Source organism: Cotesia glomerata, linkage group LG7 (genome assembly GCF_020080835.1).
Source record: "Cotesia glomerata isolate CgM1 linkage group LG7, MPM_Cglom_v2.3, whole genome shotgun sequence".
Lineage (NCBI taxonomy): Eukaryota > Metazoa > Arthropoda > Insecta > Hymenoptera > Braconidae > Cotesia > Cotesia glomerata.
This window is the reverse complement of record NC_058164.1, coordinates 4,810,381-4,826,666: the sequence shown is the minus strand read 5'-3', so window position 1 is coordinate 4,826,666 and position 16,286 is coordinate 4,810,381. Positions and strand designations below refer to the sequence as shown.

The following is a 16,286-nucleotide window of genomic DNA, read 5'->3' as shown; positions in this document are numbered from 1 at the left end:
GAAGGTGGAACGTACTGGTGAATGTTTGAGAAAGAGAGCTGGTTTGCGAGCACAGTAATCGAGATTGTAGGCCCATTATGGCTTCCATGTGTGGAATAAATAAGCTTGTGGATGTGATGGGGATAGCGGATTTCAAAGAGCGCGGGATCAGGCCCTCGCATTGGCGTCGAAATTTTATCTTTTTATCCGTGTCCTTGGGATGGGTTGCCTGCGAAAAAGTTGGAGTTAGATTTTTTTTTAAGTTTTTATTTTAATTAAAAAAATTTGGATGACAATGATGAAGATGATTTTGAATTTACAGTCATGTTAGATTGGTTGAATTTTATGACTTTTGAGGATTTTGGAGCTGGAAGAAATAGTGGAGACGTTTCCTCAAGAGTTCGACGTCCAATCTATGTTTGCAGAGATAATGCCCCTCAAAAAAGAGAACCGGAATTTGATACCTATAGAGCTCAAACAGGCCCTCATTGCCGGGCGAACTAATGTCAACTTGCTCGAGCACATAGCAACCGTGAAACTGGGCCTCTAGTTCTGCTTTCAAGACGTCACACAATGGGCATGGGTTTTTAGTGAATAACTGTAGTCTTGGTAGCGATGGGCTTGGCGAAATTTCATGGCTCCTATATGGATATCTTTTTTATATTAAAGAGTATTAATAGAGATATTATGATTAAATTTGGTAAATAAATAAATGACTTTAGAAATATATTATAAACAATATTATTAAGAGTTATTACACTTATTGTTATGATTATAGATATTATTTATTACTTATTGATATTATTACACTTGATGAGTGTAACAGTGTAAGCTCATCCCGAGCTTATATCTTTAAAAATATCAATAATTAAGAAATGACCTAGTATCTTGTGAAATATTGACATTTTTAAAGATATAAGCTCATCCTGATGTTACACTCATCAAGACCTTTCATTTGAGTACCCACATCAATTTTTTATATATTTATATATATTATATATATGTATATATGAAAAATATATCAAAATGCATGTGGGTACTCAAATGAAAGCTCTTGATGAATGTAACATCGGGATGAGCTTATATCTTTAAAAACATCAATATTTAAAAAAGTACAGTGAAATTTAACAAAAGTCATTATTTAATAAAGAAAAATTTTGTTTATTTATAGTTCACATAATGACTGCAAGGTTGTAAGTATAATTTAAATATTTTTAGACGATAATAATAATAATAAAAATGACTTAAAAAATTATTATTATTATTAATTAATTAAATAAAATTTTTTTAATATTTATTTACCAAAATTAATAACATACTGATCATTTTAAAAATATGACACCAGTTAACATTAATAATTTTTTATTAATATAAAATTAATAAAATATACATTTGTATATATATATATATAAACTTGTAAATATATAAATTTGTCTTGAATATAAAAGCAGTCCTTTGGAATGAAGTGAATAAAAACTTACAATTTTTCAATTAAAATAGACGATGCGCCGCCTCCACCGTTACAAATCGACGCAACTCCCTTTTGCCCTTGCTTAAGAGCGTGAACTAAATGAACAATTATTCTAGCACCAGACATCCTAGCAATAAAAAATATTATGTTATAAATAAGATTGATTGATGTTCTGGCTTATGAAAAATTACTCACCCAATTGGATGACCAAGAGACACTGCACCACCATGGACGTTTACTTTCGTTGGATCAAGACCTAATTGTTTTTGATTGGCAACCACCACGACGCTGAATGCTTCGTTTATCTCCCATAGTGCTACATCGTCTTTTTTAACTCCAGTCTTTTCAAGAAGCTGAAAAAAAAATTTTTTTTTTATATTTAACTGTATTAATTATGAAGCAATAGTTATTACTTTTGGAATTGCAAAAGCAGGAGCGATTGGGAAGTCAATGGGATCAGTAGCAGCATCTTGGAATCCAGCAATCCGTGCCAAAGGTTTAAGATTTAATTTTTGAGCCACTTCGCTGGTGGTTAAAATCAATGCAGCCGCTCCGTCATTTAGCGTTGATGCATTTCCAGCAGTAACAGTTCCATTTTCTTTCTAAAAATAATGACTTTTGTTTAATTGTACTGTATTTTTATAAATATTGATATTTTTAAAAATATAAGCTCATCCCGATGTTACACTCTTCAAGAGCTTTCATTTGAGTACCCACATACATTTTGATATATTTTTCATATATACATATATATAATATATAAAAAATTGATATGGGTACTCAAATGAAAGGTCTCGATGAGTGTAATGTCGGGATGAGCTTATATCTTTAAAAATATCATTAGTTGACAAGATGGCAAATCAGTTCTTAATTATTGACATTTTTAAAGATATAAGCTCATCCTGATGTTACACTCATCAAGAGCTTTCATTTGAGTACCCACATGCATTTTTATATATTTTTCATATATACATATATATAATATATATAAATATATAAAAAATTGATGTGGGTACTCGAATGAAAGGTCTCGATGAGTGTGATGTCAGGATGAGCTTATATCGTTAAGAATATAATTAGTTGACAAGATACAAGATCAATTCTTAATTATTGACATTTATAAATATATAAGCTCATCTCGATGTTACACTCATCAACAGCTTTCATTTAAGTACCCACGTGCATTTTGATATATTTTTCATATATAAATATATATAATATATATAAATATATGAAAAATTGATGTGGGTACTCAAATGAAAGGTCTCGATAAGTGTAACTTCGGGATGAGCTTATATCTTTAAAAATATCATTAGATGACAAGATAGCAATTTCAATTCCTAATTATTGACATTTTTAAAAATATAAGCTCATCCCGATGTTACACTCATCAAGAGCTTTCATTTGAGTACCCACATGCGTTTTTATATATTTTTCATATATACATATATATAAATATATGAAAAATTGATGTGGGTACTCAAATGAAAGCTCTCGATGAGTGAAACATCAGGATGAGCTTATATCTTTAAAAATGTCAATAATTCACAAGATACAATGTCATTTCTTTATTATGTAGCTAGAGCTAGAGCATTTTGGAATGCAGCCTAAGTACTTATTATAATAAATTTATATTTTTTATAAATTAATTAGTAGATTAAAAAAAAATAAATTACTTGAAAAACAGCTTTAAGTTCCCTAAATTTATCAAAATTAACGCGCTTAAATTCTTCATCTTCAGACACGACTAAATCAGGCATCCCTCGTTTAGTCGGAACGCTTACAGGAACAATTTCATCTTGGAATTCTTTATTTTGCCAAGCGGATGCGCTGCGCTTGTAACTGCTGATCGCGAAGTCGTCTTGCTCTTGCCGAGTGATTCCAAATTTCTTGGCTGTGTTCTCCGCGCAGTTGCCCATATGGAACCCTTTATTATAAACGTCTGTCAATCCATCATGTACAATACCGTCCTACATAAAAAATTCTATCAATCAATCTCTTCTATGTTCTATAGATGACATAGATGTATCTATTTTATTCATCAATAAAAACTACCTGCAACGTGACCGCGCCGTAGGGAGTATTACCACGCTTTAAATAGTAAGGCACATTGGACATTGACTCCATACCACCAGCCAGAATAATATCTTGGTGGCCACATTGCAATGCTTGGGCCGCTAGCATCACACTTTTCATCCCACTTGCACATACTTTGTTTATCGTCGTGCATATTGTCGACTTTGGTAGACCTTAAATTATAATTATCAAGTATTTTAGTCATTAATTAATTAAATTATTTCTAAAAATAATTTACAAGTTTATAATAATTAATACCGGCAAATAAAGTTGCTTGTCTAGCTGGTGCTTGTCCCAATGCTGCTTGACAAACATTTCCCATGTAAACTTCTTGGACTTGGTCTTTAGTAACACGTGCACGCTCAACAGCAGCCTGTTGATTAATTATCAAGTTTAATTATAAATTATAATGAAATTAGCCGACGTTTAACAATTTTTTATTTTTTTTTATCAATTAAATTATGATGAAAATTAAATTAGCCGAAATGAAAAATAATTTTTAAAAAATTAAAACAAAAATTTTCACATGTAGAAAATTTTAAAAATTATCCTTGGAATTTTTTAAAAATAGTTTTTTAGTTCTAATTTTTAATTAAAAATTTTGGAGTGTTGGCTAACTTAATTTTCGTTAAATTATGACATTAAGGTTAGCAGTCACTTGATTATTTTTTAGTTTTTTTTAGGCAAATAAAATTATTTTTAAAAAATTACATTTTTAATTTTTTTTAATTTCTACATGTCAATTTTTTTTATAATTTTTTTTTGCCATAATTTATTTGTCAAAAAAGTTCTTAAAAATAATTATACTGAAGTTAACTGTCAATTTTAAAAATTTTTTTAACAAATTAATTACAATAAAAAAATGCTTCTAAAAATTTTCACTTATAATTTTTATTAATTTTTACATGTGGAATTTATTTATTAAATTTTTTTTATAATAATTTAATTATTATAAAATTCTAAAAAAATTTCTCACCTCCGGGCGGAAAGCGTCAATTTTCCTCCCGCTGCGCTAAACGAAAATGCCGCTTTCCGCCTCCGTCGAGGAGAAAAATAGTATACACACCACGGGCAGTAAATAAGAAAGCCTCAGATCACATGATTGACCTCGGCTTCGCCTCGGACAACAATTACATGTAATCTGAGACATTTCTTATTTTACTGCCCTAGATGTGTAATATACTATTTGTCAACTTCAGTGTATGAAAATTAAGTTAGCCGACATCTAAAATTTTTTAGAATTTTTTTTATTAATAAAATTATTACAAAAAAATTAAAAAAAAAATTCAATTTAAAAAAATTTTAAAAACTATAAGTGCAATTTTTTAAAATAATATTTAATTCTAATTTAATAATTAAAAAATAACTCCAAAAATTAACAATGTCGGCTAACTTTACCATTATCTTCAGTGTCATTAAAAATATCAAATATTTGCTAAATTAATTTCTATATTAAATTACAAATAAAAAATACTTAAAATAATTACACGTATAATTTTTTAAATCTTTCACATGTTAAATTTTTTTGTAGTAATTTTTTTAACAAGAAAAATTATAAAAATTTTTTAAAAATAATTTTTCCAATAAAAAAAATCATAAAAATTTTCAAATGTCGACTAATTTAATTTTCATGAATTAAAAAAACTTTTTTAAGAAGAAATTTACCTGAATAGCAATTGAACCAAGTTTTGGAGCTGGTACCGATGATAAAGAACCCAAAAAAGAACCCATGGGTGTCCTTACAGCACTTACAATTACTACATCTCGCATTTTTGTGCTGTAAGCTCTGCTAATTATCAAATTAATACCCTGTAATTGCATTTAAATTTAATTATAAAATTCTTCAGATGAATTTTATCTAAAAAACTAAGTAAAAATCTGTAAAACAAATATAATTACCATTTTGATTATCAACAGCCGTAAAACTATGTCTGAAACGTAATTATCAATTATTATCTTCAAATAGTTATGTAATTAATATAGTAAATATAAATCGTGGCATCCAATAAACATATTTTAAAAAGAATTAACACAATTTTTTTTTTTTTTATGCTACATTCGTATTTACATATTATTATTATGTATTAGTTTAAATTTCGCTCCCAAGAGGCAGCACCGTCAGTCATCAAATCTCGAATCGAACCTTAAATATCTATATTTATATTTATAAATTAATATATTTGTAAAGCAGTGACTAGAGTGCGGGTTCATAATTCACGTCAAAAAAAATAAATTTTACTAAATAAAAATCTAAAATGAAAATAAAAAATAAAAAACTATATTATTTAATTTTAAAAAGTGTAATTGTGTACAGTTAAATAAGTGTGTCGCTTATGAAAATAAATTTAGCAGATATTTAATAATTTTTTTAACAAAAAAATTTAAAAAATAATATTTTGGAACAAAATTTTATGAAAATAAATTCAGCAGATATTTAATAATTTTTTTTTTTTTTTAATAAATTATGGCAAGAAAATTAGAAAAAAAAATTGACATTTAGAAATTTAAAAAAATAAAAAATGCAATTTTTTTTAACAAATTTGTTTGTTAAAAAATTATCTAGTGACTGCTAACTTAAATGTCATAAAAATTTTGTCAAAAATGATAAAGTGACTGTTAAATTTTAATGTCATGAGTCGTTTGTAAAGATAAAATTGTAAATAAACAAATTTAAAAATAAAAATCCGGTAATTACTATAGATAATTAATATTGACAGTGATATGCCTAGTGGTGTTATATATATAATTAAAATAGTTATTATTACCATCTCCAGTCAGATAGCAAGTTAGAAGATTGGAATCGAAGTATATAACATCATAAGTATCAACAATAGCAGAGTATAGAGTCTGCCGAGAGTATAGCAGCAGCCATCGCCTTGAAAATTACAATTACTGGATTACACTGGGCTGGTGTAACGCAGTTTAAATTTTGTAACGGTCGTGTCGTGTGTGTTGTGTTAAAAAATCGAAGACTAGATAAACCCTACAACGTATTTAATAAATAAGTACCCCTAATTGTTAACTTTTAACAATTGAGGCTCTACTTACCTGCAAGTAAGATATTAAAAAATACCTGTTATGTTATTTTTTTATTTTATTTTATATTTTAACTCCAATTGAATTTATTATACTCACTACTATACCCTGGTGTTATTTTATAAATTAGGATAACTTTCACTTAGTTAATTATCACGTTCAACGACAAATATTTTTTTTTTTTGCAGATGTTACACATATTGTCAATCTAAACAGTATTTTTATTTATTTGTCTATCTGTAATATATATTTGTATATTATATATACATATTGTGTAATTACGTATGTTTGTTAGCAGAAAAAATCAAGTTGTTGTTATTATTAAAATAGGTGTTTTTAATAATTTTATTCATGAATTATTACTATTAAAATTGAATCATGAAAAGATTTTATAATTGTAAATAATTTATCAGCATATTTTTAATTTATAAGAATTGAGTATTTATAATTAATTACAATGGAGAGCTCAGATGCAATCCTTAAGTGTGCCACGGAGTTGATAAAAGGTAAATATTTACTTTATTTTGGAGTAATTTTTTTTTTTATTATTATTAAATGTAATTTTAATTTTTCAGATCGATTTTATTTTGTAACCCTACAAGCAGATGTTAAACCAAAAAATACTATAGACACACATTACTTCAGCATTGACGATGAATTAATTTATGAAAATTTTTACTTTGATTTCGGGCCATTAAATTTGGCAATGCTGTACAGATACTGTCTGAAAGTTGAGAAGAAATTAAAAACCTCGGGGTTTTTTAAGAAGAAAATTCTTCATTACACGACAGCTAGTGAACCAGAAAAACGTGTTAATGCAGCATTTCTAGCTGGTAGTTATGCAGTAAGTGTGATATTTATTTATCGATTAATTATTTAAATAACGCTTAAAGTTTAAAGCTTGCAGCGGCAGCAGAGTAATCTATATTATTAAGAGAATAAGAAAAATTTTGTGTCCAGAATATTCATATGATAAAATCGGTTTTTTTAGAGAAATTTAGTGTCATTGCAAAGGTCTTTACTTGAATTTGTGCCTTTTCAAGATTTTATATTATTCTCACCAATAGTCAATTTATAATGATAAATATTTAGGCTGCATTCGAAAATGCTCTATCTCTAGATACATAATTAAGAAATGACCTTGTATCTTGTGAACTATTGACATTTTTAAAGATATAAGCTCATCCTGATGTTACACTCGTCAAGACCTTTTATTTGAGTACCCACATCAATTTTTCATATATTTTGTATATTTATATATATGCATATATGAAAAATATATCAAAATGCATGTGGGTACTCGAATGAAAGCTCTTGATGAGTGTAACATTGGGATGAGCTTATATCTTTAAAAATGTTAATATTTAAGAAAGTACAATGCAATTTAATGTAATTAAGAAACGACCTTGTATCTTGTGAACTATTGATATTATTAAAGATATAAGCTCACCCCAACATTATACTCATCGATACCTTTCATTTGAGTACCCACATCAATTTTTTTATATATTTATTATATATATTACATATATTTATAAATGTATATATGAAAAATATATCAAAAATGCATGTGGGTACTCAAATGAAAGCTCTTGATAAGTGTAACATCAGAATGAGCTTATATCTTTAAAAACGTCAATAGTTAAGAAAATACAGTGCAATTTAACAAAATTAATTATTTAATAAAGTAAAATTTTATTTATTTATAGTTCACAAGTCACATAATGACTGTAAGGGTACTAGTTTAAATAGCGCTTAAAGTTTAAAGCATGCAGCGGCAGCAGAGTAATTATCGATTAATAAATAAATGAAATTTTTCAGATTCTTTATTTAAAAAAGACAGCTAGAGAGGTGTACGAGAGCTTGGTGAGCAGCCCGAATAGCCCGCCATATATCATGTTTCGTGATGCATCATTTGGTGCTCCCTGTTATCAGATTTCCTTGAAGGATTGTCTAAGTGCCATTTACGAGTGTCATAGATTGGGCTTTTTCAACTTTGACGACTTCAATGTCAAAGAGTACGAGTATTATGAGCGAGTTGAGTACGGGGACCTGAACTGGATCGTCCCAGAAAAATTCATTGCGTTTTGCGGACCTCACGCTAAACTTAACAATGAAAATGGATACCCGCTGCACGCACCCGAGTCTTACTTTTCTTACTTCCGTCAAAATAATGTTACGACAATCGTACGGTTGAATAAAAAAATTTATGATGCAGCACAGTTTATAAATGCTGGGTTTGATCATCGTGATTTATTTTTTCGAGACGGTTCGACGCCAACTGATGCCATTGTCAGGCAATTTTTAAAAATTGCTGAAAATACTAATGGTGCTATCGCTGTTCACTGCAAAGCTGGTCTGGGTAGGACAGGTTCATTAATCGGCTGTTATATAATGAAACATTATCATTTAACAGCCCATGAAACAATTGCATGGATTAGAATATGCAGACCTGGTTCTGTTATTGGTCATCAGCAACAATGGCTTGAAGAGTAAGATTTTTTTATTTATTTACATAAATATTAATTTTTTTTAATATTTATTATTATTATTATTGTTATCTATATTATTAAGAGAATAAGAAAAATTTTGTGGGCAGTGTATTTATATGATAAAATGGGTTTTTATAGTTAAATTTGATGATAAGCATTTAGGCTGCATTCGAAAATGCTCTATCTCTAGATACACAATTAAGAAATGAACTTGTATCTTGTGAACTATTGACATTTTCAAAGATATAAGCTCATCCCGATGCTACACTCATCAAGACCTTTCATTTGAGTACCCACATCAATTTTTCATATATATATATATATATATATATATATATATATATATATATATATATATATATATATATATATATATATATATATATATATATATATATATATATATATATACATATATATACATATATATATAGTATATATATGTATATATGAAAAATATGTAAAAATGCATGTGGGTATTCAAATGAAAGCTCTTGATGAGTGTAACATCGGGATGAGCTTATATCTTAAAAAATATCAATAATAAATAATTAAGAAATAACCTTGTATCTTGTCAATTATTGACATTTTTAAAGATATAAGCTCATCCTGATGTTAAACTCATCAAGACCTTTCATTTGAGTACCCACATCAATTTTTCATATATTTATATATATTATATATATGTATATATATAATATATATAAAAATGCATGTGGGTACTCAAATGAAAGCTCTTGATGAGTGTAACATCGGGATGAGCTTATATTTTTTAAAATATCAATAATTAAGAAATGACCTTGTATCTTGTCAACTATTGACATTTTTAAAGATATGAGCTCATCCTGATGTTACACTCATCAAGACTTCTCATTTGAGTACCCACATCAATTTTTCATATATTTATATATATCATATATATGTATATATGAAAAATATACAAAAATGCACGTGGGTACTCAAATGAAAGCTCTTGATGAGCGTAACATCGGGATAAGCATATCTTTAAAAACATCAATAGTTAAAAAAGTACAGTGTAATTTAACAAAAATCATTATTTAATAGAGCAAAATTTTATTTATTTATAGTTCACAAGTCACATAGTGACTGCAAGGTTGCTAGTTATTATTATTTTTCTTCAAATTTAATTTAAAGATTTATTTGAAATAATTCAAAAATTTTTTTTTTTTCAATTATTTATAAATATAAAAAATAATTATTCTAGGAAAGAATATTATCTTCATTCTTTACTACGTGAGCCATTACGAGTAGACAGCAATGGAAATCCACCTCATTCGCGTGGAATATATTCAAATCTAGGCTGTAGCAGTGGTGGGACATCAACCTACTTAACATTCTCATCAAAATTGAACCCAAGCGGATCAACATTGGAACCGCATCAGCCGAATGATAACGTCTCCGGAATAGTCCATCGCGTAGATGATATTCATCTGGATGACTCTTCGTTATTATCCACAAAATCGTCGTCGACTGCTACATCGACAACAACAACAACATCGACAATTACTAGTGCCGGTAATAATGCTAAATTACAACAACAAAAGCAGCAACGCCCACAACGGTTTGCCTTAAATATAAAAACTCAAGGAGACAAACTCAATGAAATAAAAATGCGTAGACAGACATCGTCTTGTACGAATAATTTTAGTATTGGTAGGAAAGGCATCGGGCAGCCTACTGTTATGCTGTAAGTACTTTAGTATTATTATTATTATTATTATTGTTATTATTATTATTTTGAATTAATGCTTCTATGCACCAGTAAACATAAAAGAATTGATCTATGTAATTATTTTATCTCTAGTCCTAATTTGGGCTTACTGCTGAAGTCATCAACGTCTTCGTCATCGTCTTCAGTGACGTCGAGAACTAATCAGAAAGGAACTAGCAATAATACGATCGCTACCATTATTGGATCGAAGAAAGATATTAATAAACGTTTGTTATCACGTTCAAATACTGCGGCAACATCTTCACTTGTTAAAAGGTTTTTTTTTCTATAAATTATTCAAAATTTTATTTTTATGTAATCTAAAAAAATTATTTTTTTAAATCACCAGATATTTGACAATTTTTCAAATATTTATAACAAATTGATTATTATAATCAAATATTTTTAAAAATTCATACTTCATTAATAAATGACCTTGTATCTTGTGAACTATTGACATTTTTAAAGATATAAGCTCATCCCGACGTTACACTCATCGAGACCTTTCATTTGAGTACCCAAATCAATTTTTCATATATTTTATATATATCAATGTATATAATATATATAAATATATGAAAAATTGATGTGGGTACTCAAATGAAAGCTCTTGATGAGTGTAACATCTAGATGAGCTTATATCTTTAAAAATGTCAATAATTAAGAAATGACCTTGTATCTTGTGAACTATTGACATTTTTAAAGATATAAGCTCATCCCGATGTTACAATCATCGAGACCTTTCATTTGAGCACCCACATCAATTTTTCAAATATTTTATATATTTATATATATGTATATATGAAAAATATATCAAAAATGCATGTGTGTACCCAAATGAAAGCTCTTGATGAGTGTAACATCGGGATGAGCTTACATCTTCAAAAATATCAATAATTAAGAAATTACCTTGTATCTTGTGAACTATTGACATTTTTAAAGATATAAGCTCATCCCGATGTTACAATCATCGAGACCTTTCATTTGAGTACCCACATCAATTTTTCATATATTTTATATATTTATATATATGTATATATGAAAAATATATCAAAAATGCATGTGGTTACTCAAATGAAAGCTCTTGATGAGTGTAACATCGGGATGAGTTTATATCTTTAAAAATGTCAATAGTTAAGAAAGTAGAGTGCAATTTAACAAAAGTCATTATTTAATAAAGCAAAATTTTATTTATTTTTAGTTTACAAGTCACAGCAGTCACGTAGTGACTGCAAAGTTGTTAGTTACTTATTATAAAAATTCAAAAATATTCAATATAATAATTTTTGCATTCATTATAAATTTTATAGGAGCTCCCGGAGATTAAGCTGCAGCGGTAATAGTCCAATCAGCAGGCCATCTCCATGCTACATGAGGTCTAAAACAACAACCCAGATCCACAATAATCACAATAAAAACAGCGTTCTGATCTCTAACTGCAGCAGCGCGATAAGATCTGGTTGTACAAATACAAAACCGATAACCCGGTCATTCGCATCGCGCGAGCCAGCTTCAATGTCACCGAGTACCACAAATATCATCACGCAAATTCGCCGGCCAACTTTATTACCTACGGCAACTGCATCTTCAACTACTTCCGCTGCTAATAACAACAATAACAGTAATAATAACAATAACAATAACAATAATCAAAATTCAACACAATTATCGAACAACAACACTGGTAGTATGGTTTTAAGATCTGCTGATCGTGTTAATCGTTATTTTTCTAAAAAAGAGTAAGTTTTTAAATCAATTAATAAATTGATTTAATTTTTTTAATGGTTTTGTACAATTTGCATCTGGTTTTTTTTTTTTTTATTAAAATTGTCAGCATGAATAGCATGAAAAAAAATTTATATTTTTTGCATGAATATTTTTATTTGTTTTTTTATCAGCATTATTACCATTATTATTATTATTATTTTTTTTTTTTTTGTGTATCGGTAATTATGGTTTATATTTAACCACTATGGAGTATTTATAATAATAATGAAGAACTGCATAGGTGGCTAACAAAAAAAAAAAAAACGAAAAAATCGTATTCCGTTTGCTTTGTGACTTGCAGTGCGCGCACGGCAATAACAGCAAAAACTGCATTTATCAGATGATTAACCGACGACGATATTCTTAGTGGTGTCAAGCGACGTAGACAACGCCAACGAAGGAAGGTTATGACCGGAGAAATTTCAACTACTCGCAGAACTTCGCCGAGAAAAAAACAACAGCAAAAGGAACAACAACAACAACAGCAACGATGACCGTCAGTAATAATTTTCGGATAATTTTTTACTGAATTTTATTTTTACTTTTAATAATCACTTTGCAATTTATTATTAACATACGTACGGTAGGACATAATATTAATTATAAAAAAAAAAATAATAATAATATTAGGTACACGATTCTGTTGTAGCGAATCATTTTATAAATTATAAAAAAAAATATAAATATGTATGTAGAGTGTAGAGTTAATTGATCGATAGAATTTTAACAATATGTATATAAGTGCGTACGTATTTTAAATTTAATTTTTCGCACAATTAATAAATGCATATTAATTATTGATATTAAGAAGACCCGGTGGTCTAGCGGCCTAAAATTTAAGCTATTTTAAAAAATTTTATTTCTATATGAAGGTAATGACTAATGCTTTCAAATTTTTTTTTGCACTTATTCTATTACTTATCAACTACACAAAAATGACAATCGAAACAAAAAAATAATTTTTTTTTAATTAGAAAAATGGCGCTAAAGTTTTTCTTTAAAAAAAAAATGGACCTGTCTGGTGCGTGTCCATTGATCTTTCCTTCTGATTTGAAATAAAAAAAAAAAAGTTTGGAAAATCCAAAAGTGCACGACTCATAATACTCATTTAATTATGAAATATTAATAAAATAAAAAATTTGAAAAAAAATTTATAAAACAACTAAAATTGGGTTGCGGTCGACCAGTCAGATCGACAACATTCCGAATTATTAAAACTCTAGAAAATTTAAAATTCCGCTACATTCAAAGTTTATAAAATACATTAGCTTAAATAGAATACCAGCCGAAAAACGAGTAAATATAAATCTTATATTCCTCAAGAGTTAAAATTAATTTGATTTCGAAAAAAGTTCGTTCCGACGTATATTTATCCGAATACTCATCTATCCGAATAATGATTCGGCCGATAATTACTCATCCAAAAAATTGGAAATTTTTCTTAAATAGTCCTCCTTTACAAGCATGAAATTTGAGTGTTTTATATACATACTTGTAAATTAAAATAAAATTAATTTTAAAAAATATATTAATTTAAAATTAATTAAAATAATTAATTTTAAAAAATTTCTAATCTAAATATAAAATTATTTACATTTTTCGGCTAAATGAGTGTTCGTCTGTTCATTCATTTTGCCGTACAAATTTTCGTTATTATGTTTTTTAATTTATTAAGACTTTGTGACTTTGAAAGATTCTATTAATATAGCTTTAGTTTTTTCTTTATTTAAGACTATATTTTTCGGAATTTTAAAATTTGTAAAATTAATTATTTTAAATTACACTTAATATTTACTTTCTAAGTTCTAGTAATTTATTAATTCGGAATGTCGTCAGTCTGACTAGTTGACTGCAACCCCTAAAATTACACGATAATGCGCAAGCGCTTCTAGTGCGATAAATGTTCACAATATATATAGATATAAAATCTTCTGGTGGTTTTTGTTTTAATTTATTAATTATACATAAACGACACTGAATTACTTAGCCATTCGTATTCGGTGACCTACAATTCTCTCAAAGAATTAAAAAAAAAAAAATTTAACTCAATTAATGCATTTTTTCACAAGTTACAGTGTTTTCAGAGATTCATACATGACGGACAGGAAAATTTTTTAATCTACTTTGATGTTTTTTTTCTATTTCTATTGTGCTAAATTTATTTTATTTATTTATTTATTTATTTATCATAAAGTTATGCCAAGGCCTTATATATTCACATTTATAATAGTATTGCTTAATAAATAAATTCACATTCATAGAATTTAGAATTTAAGTAGCATATTTTTTTTTTTTTTTTTATCTAATCAGAATAGTATCTTAGAAAAGCACAGAAATGACAAGAAGTAAAAGTAGTCTGAAGACAAAATCAGAATCAAATTACTATTTTCCTTCAATCTCACGTAACATAAAAAAGTCGAATACTTTACTTTTAAAAATGCTTAAAATCTGAGAATTTATAATATGTGGTAGTTCTGTCTAGAGTCGAATGACTGAAAATCAATTTTTGAAAAGTATAAAATTAATCTCCATTAAATTATCTTGACAATACAATAGTATGTAAAATATCTTGATTCCGTGAACTAACAAGACTATAATAATAAAAAGGCCATTCGGCAGCCGAAATGGAAGTCGATTTCATGGTGAATAATAAAAATACTACTAGGGTTGCATACGAAAAAAAAAAAATAAATTTCTGTTTGATTTATACGAAACAACAAAGACGTCAAAACGAATGCAAAAGTAAAATTTCATTAAATCTGTCTGAGAAAGCAGGTGATTTTTAGCCTAGACTGATAATGAGGTACACAAATTAAAGCTTATTTAATAAGCTTTCAGATGCCATTAATAGAATTTTGATAAGATATCGCGTTCAATTGTAATTGCACGAAAATACGGTAAAAGTGAAAATTTTTGAATTGCTATTATTCCTAAACTATTTAATTTGAAGAAATAAATAAGTACACAAATTGAAGCTTATTAAATAAGCTTTCAAATTCAATTTACAGAAATTCGATAAGATGTCGCATTCCATTGTTATTGCACGGAAATAAGGTAAAAGTGAAAATTTTTTGCGATTTTTGAAAATTTTTGAATTGCTCTCATTTCTAAACTAATCGACAGATTTGGCTCATCTTAGAACTTAACCTCGGAAATCGTCATAAGAATAAGTATGTTACGCTTTATTGAGATCCGTATAGAATTACGGAAGTTAGAGAAGAGACAATATGCATTTTTAATTAATATAAATATAGTTATCGTTGAAACTAGAATGAAAGAAAAAAAAAATATTTGAAGAAATGGCACGTAGTTAAAAGTATTTTCTGAAAACTAATTTCAGATTCGTACTTTTAACTACGCGCCATTTTGTCAAATATTTTTTTTTTTTTTTTTTTCATTCTAGTTTCGACGATAATTATACTAATTAAAAATCCGTCATTTTTGCACGACTCATTTTGTTCTAATTAAAAAAAATTTTTTTTTTGTTTTGATTTTCATTTTTGTGTAGTTGATAAGTAATAGAATAAGTTTAAAAAAAATTTGAAAGCATCAGCGCCATTTTTCTAATTAAAAAAATTTTTTTTTATTCTGATTTTCATTTTTGTGTAGTTGATAAGTAATAGAATAAGTGTAACAAAATTTGAAAGCATTAGTCATTACCTTCATATAGAAATAAAATTTTTTAAAATAGCTTAAATTTTAGACCGCTAGACCACCGGTCTCCTTAATTATA

At 27.5% G+C, this 16,286-nt stretch overlaps 2 protein-coding genes across 5 annotated transcripts; one reads left to right on the top strand and one right to left on the bottom strand.

Annotated features, from left to right (window-relative positions):
• Positions 1-159: 159 nt before the first annotated feature.
• On the bottom strand, positions 160-6,390 carry LOC123269823 (acetyl-CoA acetyltransferase, mitochondrial). Of its 3 annotated transcripts, none has more exons than XM_044735679.1 (10): positions 5,426-5,580; positions 5,192-5,335; positions 3,785-3,899; positions 3,506-3,699; positions 3,127-3,420; positions 1,864-2,052; positions 1,646-1,803; positions 1,461-1,577; positions 444-620; positions 160-208 (listed from the first exon to the last, which is right to left on the bottom strand). In XM_044735679.1, the coding sequence occupies exons 1-10, from the start codon at positions 5,426-5,428 to the stop codon at positions 175-177; spliced, it is 1,425 nt and encodes a 474-aa protein (XP_044591614.1). In that variant the 5' UTR covers positions 5,429-5,580; the 3' UTR covers positions 160-174. The 3 variants fall into 3 exon arrangements, with proteins under 3 accessions (XP_044591614.1, XP_044591613.1, XP_044591615.1); XM_044735678.1 differs by lacking the exon at positions 160-208 and adding an exon at positions 6,292-6,390 and having other exon boundaries at positions 270-620; positions 5,426-5,457; XM_044735680.1 differs by lacking the exons at positions 160-208; positions 444-620 and having other exon boundaries at positions 1,325-1,577; positions 5,426-5,579.
• A 47-nt stretch (positions 6,391-6,437) lies between these two features.
• On the top strand, positions 6,438-13,351 carry LOC123269821 (dual specificity protein phosphatase CDC14C). Of its 2 annotated transcripts, none has more exons than XM_044735675.1 (8): positions 6,438-6,580; positions 6,751-7,068; positions 7,138-7,406; positions 8,384-9,054; positions 10,280-10,762; positions 10,880-11,062; positions 12,097-12,525; positions 12,921-13,351. In XM_044735675.1, exons 2-8 carry the CDS (start codon positions 7,020-7,022, stop codon positions 13,045-13,047), a joined length of 2,211 nt encoding a protein of 736 aa, XP_044591610.1. In that variant the 5' UTR covers positions 6,438-6,580; positions 6,751-7,019; the 3' UTR covers positions 13,048-13,351. The 2 variants fall into 2 exon arrangements, with proteins under 2 accessions (XP_044591610.1, XP_044591611.1); XM_044735676.1 differs by having other exon boundaries at positions 12,855-13,037.
• The last annotated feature ends 2,935 nt before the right edge of the window (positions 13,352-16,286 follow it).